Source organism: Colossoma macropomum, unplaced genomic scaffold (genome assembly GCF_904425465.1).
Source record: "Colossoma macropomum unplaced genomic scaffold, Colossoma_macropomum, whole genome shotgun sequence".
NCBI lineage: Eukaryota > Metazoa > Chordata > Actinopteri > Characiformes > Serrasalmidae > Colossoma > Colossoma macropomum.
This window is the reverse complement of record NW_023494807.1, coordinates 18,316,775-18,329,448: the sequence shown is the minus strand read 5'-3', so window position 1 is coordinate 18,329,448 and position 12,674 is coordinate 18,316,775. Positions and strand designations below refer to the sequence as shown.

The 12,674-nt window shown below is 37.1% G+C and overlaps 1 protein-coding gene across 2 annotated transcripts in view; it reads right to left on the bottom strand.

Annotated features, from left to right (window-relative positions):
- Positions 1–12,674, bottom strand: part of tle2c (TLE family member 2, transcriptional corepressor c) — a 36,104-nt gene that overhangs the window by 7,466 nt on the left and 15,964 nt on the right. For both annotated transcript variants that reach the window (XM_036556508.1, XM_036556509.1), the window contains exons 6-11: positions 11,377–11,439; positions 9,221–9,295; positions 7,240–7,414; positions 5,637–5,653; positions 2,612–2,746; positions 580–633 (exon numbers count right to left, since the gene is read on the bottom strand). In XM_036556508.1, the coding sequence (XP_036412401.1) occupies positions 580–633; positions 2,612–2,746; positions 5,637–5,653; positions 7,240–7,414; positions 9,221–9,295; positions 11,377–11,439 (519 nt within the window). The remainder of the gene's footprint in view (positions 1–579; positions 634–2,611; positions 2,747–5,636; positions 5,654–7,239; positions 7,415–9,220; positions 9,296–11,376; positions 11,440–12,674) is intronic.

Here is a 12,674-nt window from a genome sequence, read left to right as displayed (position 1 = left end):
ATATATATATATAGCTTAAATTCCACTCCAACAAATTAATTAATCAAATAACGCTTTTGAAAAACATTTTTAGTCTGAATAAACTCTTCATATTGTGCTGTTCTCTGCGTGGTGCTGATATAGTGAGATGTTAGTTTTCAGTTCTTTAATACTAAAACTGGAACATGTTACGTAGAACATGACAGACATTATGGTCAAAGAAATCAACCATTCTGGCTGCACTAAACTCTACTTTCCTGAATCAATCCACTGCTTATGTCTGGTTTTCTCATGAGCGTGGGCCTTGCAGACCTCGGTGCTGAGTGGGTGACTCCAGCATGCCAGATTAAAAAATGATTTACGGTACAGAAAGTAGTGAAGGATAAAGTAAGGAGAAAAACTACAGTAAGGGGGAAAAAGCGGGAGGTGAGCTGTGAACCCAAATGTGAATTTCGAACCCGACCTGACATTTTAGAAAAGAAACTGTAAGCACTGAAACTATCCAAGTGCAGCAATTCCTGACTGGGGCATTAAATACAGACACAATGCTGATGCTAGGCCAAGGCCATAGAGAAAGAGGCAGAAACATTCAGGCCATACCTCTTTAGAGCTGTCCTGCCTCAGACTGTCCTCATTCTTGTCCACCTCACTTTCCTAAGGGAAGATGCAAAATGCCATCACTTCTTGCGTCATCAGCGTGTATATGATTATATAAGAAATCACACTGCACTGTGGCTTCACTAAAATGAGCTAGTGATATTTAGCTGCACTGAAACTCAAACGAACACAATGAAATTAAATACTAATTTAAAGTATACTGACACTCCAGCTCTTAGCTGTCTATGGAGCTGTGAACATGACACATTATTAGCACTGACATTTTTAGTGGGTGGTAAATACTGTGTTCTCAATTTTCTGACGACAGAAGTTGCAGTTTTTGCTGCCAATAAGAAAAGCATGTGTGTATTTTTTATTATTTCTCACTGAAAGAGGCAAAAAACCTGAGTAGAAGAGGAGATATTTTATTATGATTTCAATTTGACAAAAAAGCTTTGGTTGTTGTGTGAGATCTTTTTAGTCAAAACAGCCATTAAGTACAAATAAATAAAAACAGAAAGCAGTGATTTGTAAATCCACTTTGAGCTGCATTTAAATGAAAACACTATAAAGACAAAATATGTAGTTTTATCTTTTGAACAATAATTTTTAGTAAATGTATGTTCATTTTGAAGCTGATGTCTGCAAAATGTTTCAATAAAATTGGCACAGGGACCATTTAAGACTAGAAACATTGTGAATATTCAAAAAAACCTCCTATGCAAGAAATGAAATCATGCAATCATAAAATCAATACATGAAAACATGCCTTTGTATAAAAGGAGCATTCAGGAAATAGCTAGTCCTTTATGAGCAAGGATGGGTCAAGTCTTGCCACTATGCCAAAAAATCTATAGTTTAAAAGCAACGTTCCTCAACAAGCATTTGAAAAGACCTTCAGTATTTCACCCTCTAGAGTGCAGGACAGAACGCCTGTGACCCTTGACTCAGACAGCACTGCGTTAAAAAAAAAAAAAAATCACTGCATCCACAAACGCAAGTTCAGACATGTAAAACAAAAGAACGGCAAAAATTCCTCTTTTTTGGAAAAAAAAAATTAATGATGGTTGAGTATATATAGACACAAAAAGATAAAATATCAAATATCATGTTTTGTAGCATTTCACTACTTTTTGGAATTGGGTTTTTTTCAGTATTTAGTGTGTCCATTCTTTGTCTTCATTACAGTTTCCATTCTTTTTGGGACACTTGCTTTCAGCTTTTAAAAGAAATCCAATTTATGAGCAAGGATGGGTCGAGACTTGCCAAAAAATGTGTCAGTGATTAATCCAACACTTTAAGAGACTTGCTTTCAGTTTTACAAAGAAATCTGCAGGGAAATTTTTCCACAATTCCAAAGTTCAGTCTTAAAATTTGATTGCATTTTCCAAGTAATCCAAAACACATTAAATGCTGAGATGTCAAGGTCTGGACTCTGGGGTGGTCAGTGCACTGATCCGAGAACACCAGCAGCTTCTTTGTTAAAGTTTGCAAATCTTCTTTTTTACATTGAGCTGTCTTCTCACAGTGGACGGATGGACAGAAACACCTGTGGATGTTTTCAGATCTGAAGTTTGATTTTCTCCTCTCTCTCAAAGATAAAAATCATTTTCTGAACTCTACTTTTGGAAGCTTCTGTTTTTTTGCACCTATTTTCCTTTGACTTTCCCATTTGTTGTGCAAGTGAATTATCTTATATCAAATCTCCTCAGAAATATCTCCTGGAAAATTCATAAACTGCACTTAATGACCATTTTGACTGGAAGTTATCTGAACAAAAGTAAATCTGGACTTACTGGAGTTAAACGAACGATTTCCCGTGCAAATAAAAAGTCTAAATATGAACAGTGATGAATCACAGCGAACTGTATAATTCAGTCCAGGATGTGGCACAGTGTTTGTCTGGAAAACTGCGCCAGTGGGCAAATCCCACTGCGCCATCATCAAGATGACTGTCTCTAAGTGTGTGAGCGTGTGGCCGAGAGGGTGGATGTGTGTGTGTGTGTGTGTGTGTGTGTGAGAGACAGAGCTTTACCCGTGGTGTGTTAATGCTGGATTTCTCCTCCGTGTTGCTCCTCTTGCTGTCAGCTTCAGTCTCAGGAGGGCAGGTCAGAGACAGAGGCAGCCTCTGCCCCACTGACTGACCCATTGCAGACAAGTCCGCAAAACCCTGTCCAACACACATAAGCACGTACTGCCCACTTTGCACAGCTTACTATTGCCGCCATATGCAAAAGTTTCAACACCCTGCTTAAATTGTTCTGTGATGTCTTGATTTTCTCAGAGAAAATAACTTATTACATCCTTTTACAGGGAACAAATGTAAATCTGACATTTTCTAAATAATTTCTAAATAATAATCTAAATAATTTTAGTATCTATTTCTTTGCTGAGTTAAAAAAAACACAAGATATAAAATGTGCAATAACTTTTGCACAGGCCACATTTCATTTTTCCCCAGTATGCTAATTTCAGTAGATAAACAGCAATTGCGTATTAAAATGTGCAGAAGTGTGTTAACTTATTTTTACATGTAATTTGACCAGGGGTGTCCATACTTTTGCATATGTATTATGTATACAGTATGTATCATTTACATATCCAACACTTCACAATACATACCATATATACACAACTACATATACATACACAGGCCAAACGTATGCAACTACATTATAGTTCCAGGCAATAATTATTAAAATCAATATCAAAATGTTGAATATTTATTTAAATATGCATTAATTTGCTCTGATTAAACAGTTTTGCTCTGAATTCTTCCTCTTAAAAATAACATTGAAGGGAACCTCACACAGTACTGAAAGAGTAAATGTAAACTACACAGTAACCATATTTACAGAATGGAAAGTTATTGGTTACTTGATTTTTTATGGATTTTAAACTGTACTTTAAACACAGTCTGAAGTACATAGTAAATTACATTATTGATGCATTGATATAGGATTTGTGTGCCGATGACGCTATCAGATATTTTTCATGTGTATATCGGTCAATGCTGATATATAAACATATAAAAAGGTAGAAATTGAGACTCAATCTACCTGGATTAGCATTACAGAGAAACATAACATTTACTCATGTAGGGCTACAAATGCAGTAAAATAAATAAAGTGTAGGTATTTTAGCAGAGTCACCCAGCATCACTTAAACATTCTGCTCTTCTGGAGAACAAATATGCCATCAAATATCAGTTTGAAATATCGGTTTAAATCTAAACATCTGTCTGATGGCAAAAACTTTGTTAAGCAATTGCCTGCCACTGAGATATTCCTATACCATTGTACATAAAGTAAAAAGTGCACAAAATAGAATTAAAATGCTAGAAACAAGCAGCTCAGCAACACACACACTGCTATCTTATGTACAATGAATAAAATGTAAGCACAACAGTTTTTACTGAAAAGATTTTAGTGAAACTCGGCAAAAAACAGTGTCATGAAACAGAATTCCCGCATTAGCATCAGGTGTGCCACCAATTTTTGGATTTTTTTATCAAACTTTTGCAAAATGGGAGCAAAACCAAAAGTGTTGCATTTATATATTTGTTCATTATATTTAGTTACATAGCGACACAGCATTGCTGAAACTGAAAAGCAATATGATGACAGGTCATAATCACTACATAACGATATCAATACCCCAGGACTACTACATAGTAGACTCACACTACCCAAACGTTTGAACACTCCTGGTCAAATCACATGTTTTGCTGATTTTGTGAAATAGTGAAAATAAGTTAACAACCCCTTTACACTGTCAGAAAAAGGTAAGCAGACTGTGAAAAATAAGCAGACAGCACACACAGCCGGGGTCCCAAATCCCTGTTCCAGCTACCCTATGCTCCACACATTGTTGTGTTTATGCTACTCTACACACTTCACTGCACCAACAAGGCGCTTGTTTATTAGTTAATTAGTTGTATCAGGGGAACTTGATGAGACAAAGAACACAATCGTGCAGTGTTCAGTCGACAGGACTGGAATGGGGAGCCACAGCTCTACAAACCACAAATATGGAGGTTTTGGCAAATTTTACAGCACAACGTCTACCTATTTGCTGAGTTTAACATGTTAGAAAAATACAACATAAAATATAAAATGTGCCAAAACTTTTGCAGAGGTTTTCATTTTTTTCCAATATGTTACATTCAGCAAATAAACACTAGCTGTGCATTAAACTGTGCAGAAGTGCGTTCTCTGTAGAGGATGTGTTAATTTATTTTCACTTTCACATCACTTGACCAGCGGCACCTAAGCTTTTGCATATGACTGTACACAGGTCAAAAGTAAGGAAGCAAGCAGTGATTTTTAAATAAAAAAAAACTAATAATTTGCCAACAACTAACAAAACATGTTTATTAAGATCTAGTTACTGTACTTATTCTTCCATATTCTATGGGAGAATCCTTTACACTGTTTGTTGATAACAGTCACACACATTAGCCATTTAATAATTCTTTATAAAGTCTTTACAAAGTCAAATTCTTCATTAATTCAACACATCTGACCTAACCTCTTGCAGGCTTATTCTTAATCAGTTACTAATCTTTAGTCTCGAATGCTATGAATCGCTTTGTAAACCTAATGATAAATAAGTTATGAATAATGATTATTTTTACAAAGTCTTGCTCTCAAACTTTTGCATTGATCGATTCTATAATGGGGTAACAACATATGACCACCTGCAGCACACACAGTACTCACACATTGCCACTTCAATGTAATAGCCAATGGAAAACTGCACATAAATGAATAAACAATCTAAGCAGCATAGTGCTGAAATAAACCCTAAAGCCATGCAAGCTCCATTTAGCTCAGTGACTGATTGCCCTGTGGGGACGCAGACTCATTGCACAAGCAGTCACACACATACATAAAACATAAAATCAATAAGAGGCTATAGACTAGAGCTGCATTATACAGGGCAATTCACAAGGCAGAATGCCCAGCTTATATAAGTAACACAGCCAAACTATCCCTAATGCAAGTCATTCATCTGCACTCAGACATTCACACTAAAGTATGTGACCATATGATACTCACCCGATTTGGTGCGCCATCTAGAACAATAAAGGAAGTTTTGAGCTTTTATTTAAAGGGTTGTTACACATTCATATGTCACAATTTTAGAGTTATCTGGACTGTTCAAATGACTCATATTTTATGCTATTTTATCTTTATCATATGTTTAATCATAAGAAAACCTTGTAACTCCATTACTTTCGTTTGAAAATGACAGCAGTGCATTGCAATGTGTAAAAATTTCATGACAAATTGACCAACAGAAATAGTCCAAGAGTACACTTTAAAATCCCCTGGCTATTCACATTCCTGTACATTGCTATGTTAATCCCTTAAAACATCCGCTTATTATTTAGTTATTAAACTAACTAACTGTATATAATCATTATAGCAACTACAGTATTGTGCAAATGTCAGAGCACCCTTTCATTTATATAATTTCCAGTCAAAATGACCATTAAAACATACATTTAATAGAAAACCAGAGAGACATAATGGTTGAATATATTTTTTTCTCTACTTAGTGTGTCCACACTTTGTCTAGATTAAAGCCATTTCTTCCATTCTTTTCAGGAGACTTGCTTTCAGCTTTTAAAAGAAATCTTTTTATAAGCAAGGATGGGTCGAGGCTTGCCAAAAAAATGTGTCCGTGATTAATCCAACACTTTAAGAGACTCGCCTTCAGTTTTTCCAAGAAATCCGCAGGAATATTTTTCCTCCAAAGTTCAGTCTTAGAGTTGGTTGCATCTTCTGCTTCTCACAATCCAAGCAATCCCAAACAAATTTAGACTCATCAGTCCATAACCCCTTACTCCACATCTCAGATGTCCAGTTTGGATGTCCAGTGGAGATTTCCTTTTTTGACCATTTCCTTTTCTAAGCTTCTTGACAGCTACACATACTTAGACTCCCAGTGTTGAGTCTTCTCACAGTGGAAGGATGGACAGAAACACCTGTGGATTTTTTCAGATCTGAATCAACAGTGGAGCTTGATTGATTGATGGTCTACCAGCTCTTGCATGGTTGTTAAGAGTCCCATTTCATCTGCATCTTTTAATTGTTTTTAAACTCTACATTTGAAATCTTCTGTTTTTCCTGTATTATCCTTTGACTTTCTCCTTCTTCAAACATGATTATCTTACATCTAACCTCCTTAGAAATGTCTCCTTTAGCCATTTAAGATGTACATGAGAAAGATAAGGCAGCCCAGGTGTTTTTAGGTAGTTGTTTGTGTGACGTGTCTCTTTAAAGGGGAACATAATGTAAGTGACGGCTTTGGAAGCAGCTTTTGTTAGAAGGACACAGATGAAACTGGTTGGTTTTAAGATTGGAAGGACAAAAGAGTTAAAGTGGCTGTAGGTGCACAAAAGTAAACGATGGACAAACTAAATACAGCTACACTTGATATTAAACACAGTATCAAATAAACGAAAGTATGATCTCTGACTTTTGCACAGTATTGTATATTACCTAAGAAAACAGAAGTTTTACAGTTATGAGAATTTAATTGGCTGCTTATGAGGTCAAGGATGTTTTTTTTCCTTCTCCTATAACCTTGCAGCTCTGGAGATACAAGGTTTTCTTACGACAGTGATCAATAAATCAACATCAATTTGTTTTTTACCTCTAGGATCCAGAGATTCAGGGTGAGCGATGTCATCTTTAGGCGCTAGGTGTGGTGGGAAGGGAAAGGCCGCTGGGAGTGCCATGAGACCCCCTGCTCCCAGAGACAAACCTGAGGGGTGTGGCGTCAGGGAGAAGCCTGGGGCATGATGGGAAAGATGCTGCAGTTGTTGTTGCTTCAGTGGGGAGACAGATTGAGAGGGAGAATGTCACCAAGAGCTCAGATGCAAAAGACTTATGAAAGTGATCCATATGATATTTTTACAACAGGTATAATCTCAACATATCTCAACCCTAATCTGCATAGTCCAAAGAAGGAAGGACTACTGCAGCTGTCTAAAGGCTACCACACAGACACTGCCTAAAAGTGACAAATCGTATTGCAGAAAAGTGACATAAAACAACAAGCTTAAGGTCATTTTGCACTCTACTTGTACATGATTTTAAATTTTAGTTTTTTTTTTATTTTTGACATCATAGTAAATGCATCAGGTTTGGCATGAGCTAACTTACTCTTCACAAGCACACTGTTTTCCATCTTAAAGGTATGAGGTGAAACTAATTACATTTTTCTAGTAGTTTTCTAGTAATAATGCTTTACAAATTCGAATATCAGCTTTGACTGAAATGCCCACGTCTATTATTTAGTTACTTTTCTAGCTAATGCTAAAGCTTGGGTCTTAAGGCTTTTAAGAATACAGCACATAACAGACATGAAAACTCATGAGCAGTAAGTGAACAGTTCAGAAACTAATCCCCTGTCGCGGGATGCAGTGGCATCATTCCAATTTAGTGATTTAAACATTAAACTCTCGCACACTCTGAGACAAGAACGCAGGAGTAACTGCCATGGAATTATTTAGTTCATTAAGTTTAAAGACTATGCAACTACAAATCATTTCCAAATATAATTTTCTAAACATTTTGGTTTATTTCCATAGCAAATTTGGTTGTTTACCATAGCAAGTTTAAATAGTCAATATGTATGAAATTTGGCACGCATCTTTTTGAGACCCCACATCTTTTATAAATAGAGGCCATTCTAAAAATTCTTTCTACTTGCTCCATAATGGCACACGGTTCTTGGGCCCTGATGATCGCTATTTTGTGATGTAATTCGTAGACAGTCGTTTAGCTCTAAACAAAGTGTTCTACAACAATTTCATACACAAACTAAATGGCAACTGATTGTTTCTGATGTTAACAATAATAATGTATGCATGTTAACCTTTTTTACCCACCATTAGAAGAGAGAATATGAACGCGGCTCTCTTCTGACCTTTCAGCAACGTTATCTTAGTTCTGATTGGTCTATAAATATGAAATATTATATCTGTGGGTTGGCTGACTAATGACTGTGGACTGCTGCTGTGATGTATTTAGGGGAGAGGAGGGATTCTCTCTCAGAATGATGTGCTGGTAGCAGAACCTCCAATACCCCCATCTCCCGCTTTACTAAAGTTAACAACTTTTCTACATAATTCATGTAAAAGGCATATTCAGCATTCAAAGTGTCAAATTTCGCAGAAAGGCGAAAAGTTTGCATGTAAGCCGTAAAAGAGACGTTATCTTATCATGACATAGTTTTAGGTTTACAATTTATTTTCATCTAAAATAGGAACTGAATACTTGTTCATATTTATAATATTTTTGTAATACATTCATTTTGACCAGATTTGACCAGAGCAATTGCTGGACGCACCAGAATGCCTGCGTGCATGTAACTGTGGACCACTTAATGAATACTGCGACTTATAAGTCTTGTTATGCTAATCAAACAGATCTACCAAAGGTAAAGTTATTACTTCTTGGAAATGAAGATGAGCTGAAGTTCTGTTCTGGGCTACACATTCATTCAACAAACTGATACTATACATAGAGGATTTGGTACGGATTAAACAGTATCACAGACATGACTGGTAAGGCTAGTAGCATGATGACGTGTAATTGGTCAGGTGGATGAAAAGGAGGATGTGACTGACCCCTATGATGGCGTTCAGGTCAGCCATGCTCACATGTTTGGATCTCTCGACTGCCTGGGCCACCTGGTGCTGATGCTGCATGACACACACACACATATTAGGATACACATTATACATCAACTACCTATTAGTGCCAAGTAGGTTAAATCCTCCCCTTAATAACTCAACACCTTAAGTGAGAACCAGAAAATGGGATTTTCTGATAACAATCATCACTTAGCTCATCAGTTAACTTGAACACACTTGTTAGTCTGTTCCCTGTTCCTGTGAAAATTAATTCCACTGAAACATCCCCTCTGGTAGTGTTCTCATAACAAAAAGGGAAACGATTACAACCCCTCTAACATAAGCAATTGTTCACATTAAAGGAATACTCCTGTCTTTTCTAACCTAACTTCTCTCTGAGGCATCTGTAGCACAGACGATTGCCATGGATAATAAGTTAGACACCTAAAGGAATAAGAAAAAGAATAGAAAACTAGAAGAGGAAAATCAGTGAACAAACAAAGTTGGTTCGACAAAGCCGTTACTATGCTATCCCAGGTAGTTGCTAAGGTGTTGCTGTAACATTGCTTGGTATTGTAGGTGGTTGCTTAGGTGTTGCTAGGCCATTGCTGTAATATCCCAGGTGGCTGCTAAGGTGTTGCTAGACAACTTATAAACCTAACTCGAAGCACACATAACAGAAGCCAATGGGCAGCTGCTGAAACTTCTTCCCACTGGTTTCTATTTTAAGTGTATTTTGAGTCAACAGGTTTTGTGTTCGTTTCTAAATGCAAGGAAATACTGTCTGTGGTAACTGAGCATATGCTAGAGATGTGGTAGGTAGAGATTTGGCAGAAAAATACTGACGTATTACTTTAATGCAAATTTTATTGTGTCCTTCTGATGCCCACTTCAGATACCAGTGTGGGTTTATGTCGCAGTTAATTTTCACATGACCATTTTCTAAACTCTCTTTAACCCTTAGAATTAGACACACTGTTTTTCTAACTGTGCCTTTAAGACTGGTATATGCAAATTACCTCTGTTCTGATTAGCTGGCCTCATAAAAAAATGCAGTATGGGCTGAAACACTCCTTATAAGTCTAATGTGAATGGGTGAGACTAAACTAAAAAACAGGCAGATATACAGAGGTATGCAAAAGTTTGGGCAACCCTGAACAAATTACTTGTTTCACTGATTTTCTAAGTGAAAATAAGTTAACACATCTACAGAGAACACACTTCTGCACATTTTAATGCACAATTACAGTTTACTTGCCAAATCTAACATCCGGGGGTAAATTACATGTCAACATATGTTCAAACCAGCAAATAAAAAGAAACGGTACATTAAAATTTTCAGAAAAATACAAACATACAGAAGTTCCCTGTACACTGTCATAAAGAAAAGTACCATGCTGTATATGTTTTGTTAATCATGGTACAAACAATGTAAATGTACCCCCAAAGGTACAACAATGGTTTTAAGGTCTAACTGTGTACCCTAAATATGTTTTTTCCCAGGGTACACACCTTTTCATAACCTAATGTTTCTGTGAGACTGTAGAGGATGTGTTATTTACTTATTTTCACTCAGAAAATCAGCAAAACATGCCATTTGACTAAGGATGTTCAAACTTTTGCATACAATGTATGTATCTAAATGCGATGGTTGACATCACAAAAACAATGACTTCAAAACAGGTGTTTTTGCAACTTAGTTTGCATATGGACTGTCTAGATTGGGGAGTGAATGGTAAACAAAACTTAAATAATACATTAAATTAGTATTTATTTTATTCAACAGTGATAGAGGGACTTTAATATAAAACTTTAAAAGAACTGTTTACTTCAGTTCAGCCAAACAAACAAGCATATTTCCTGCTATTGCTCCTATTCCTACTGGGTTCCTTTAGGGTATTATGACTATAAAATCCCCAGATGCTCTCCATGTGCCTGGTAAAAAAAGCTGCATGAAATATTGATGGATGAAAGGGGCGGAGATCAGACTGCTGATGACCAGCTCTCTTGTAAATAATTAACGTCTAAACAGGCACAAGGAGGGGGGAGAAAGAGTGGGCCCCCTTAGAAAGCAACAATTTAATGCAGGGCTACGAATGATTGTGTGTGGGTAAATGTGTGTCTGTGCAGCAATCGTTTCGCTCACACACCTCTTGGGACAGGAGAGGGATGATCTGAGTGCATATAGCGCTGAGCCGCTTTACAATCTCTGCCTGCAGGGGGAAACACACACACACAGAGCTCAGAGAAAATCTCATCAGCCAGCAGAGGACACAGTAAACATGACAATAGGGGGCCAAGCACACACCAGCGAGTGCTACTGCTCCTGTCAGCGTCCTTCTGAAGGGCTATATGCATGTATATTACCTGGAATATGCTGCTGATGATAGCAGCAAAGCAGCCTTTGAAATACGCATTTAACAACCCACAGGCTTTGGAGATGTAAGAAAAACAATCTCTGCTGCCCCCTAGTGGACACTTCAGTACACTGTTATTCATTTCACTGCATTCAGTGCTCCACAAAGCGTGAACCAGCATCTCAGAGTCAGGGATGGATGAATACACTCAATCGAAGATGCATACACACCCTCACTTGTGAAGTAAAGCAAACACACACACACACACACACACACACACACACACACACACACTCTCTCTCTGACACACGAAACACACACAACCAGAGGCGGTTCTACAGCTTTTCCACAGTGACCCACATACACCCTCAAATCCAGATGGCCTGGAAAAAGAGGAGAGCACCAGGGGTCTTATCTGGATTAGCCCACTCTGTGTGTTTGTGTGTGTGTGCATATGCATGCATATAGTATTGTACTTAAGTACTGCATTTAATCATATTCATCTGGGCAGTAAGTGTCTTTTTGCTTGTAAAAACACCATATACCATTAAAATACACATAAATAAACATAATACAGTAAAAAGTAACAAGACTTTCAAAAAAGTAGTTGATATGTTGTGAGCTAGTCTGAAGCAAGGGTGTAAACACGCGTTGGTATGGGTGGGCCTGGCCTTTCCAATGAAAATGTTACGCTATTATGCTAGTTGGTCTACCCATTTTTTCACAAGCCTAGCCAAAAATATATTTCTGCCTATGCCAGTGGCTTGAAGAACAACATTTGGCTCCATAAGTCACTGTAATGCCCCCATTCATCACAAAGATTTGTTAAATTCCTGGCCATTTCCTGATTCAACATAATGAAGGACTGATTAGACAAACCAAGTATGTGATGATAAATACAAATAATACTGGGCATCCATAAGGAAGGTTTTGGAAATGGTTAAGCAAACATTACATGTAAAAATCACTATTTATTGTACTAATGTTACTTGTATTTATTCTAATATTAGTGCTTTTGGGCAAATAAACACTTACTGCCCAGATTAAAAGCTTTCTCACTTTATTTTTTAAGTGTCCAAGATGTTTGATAA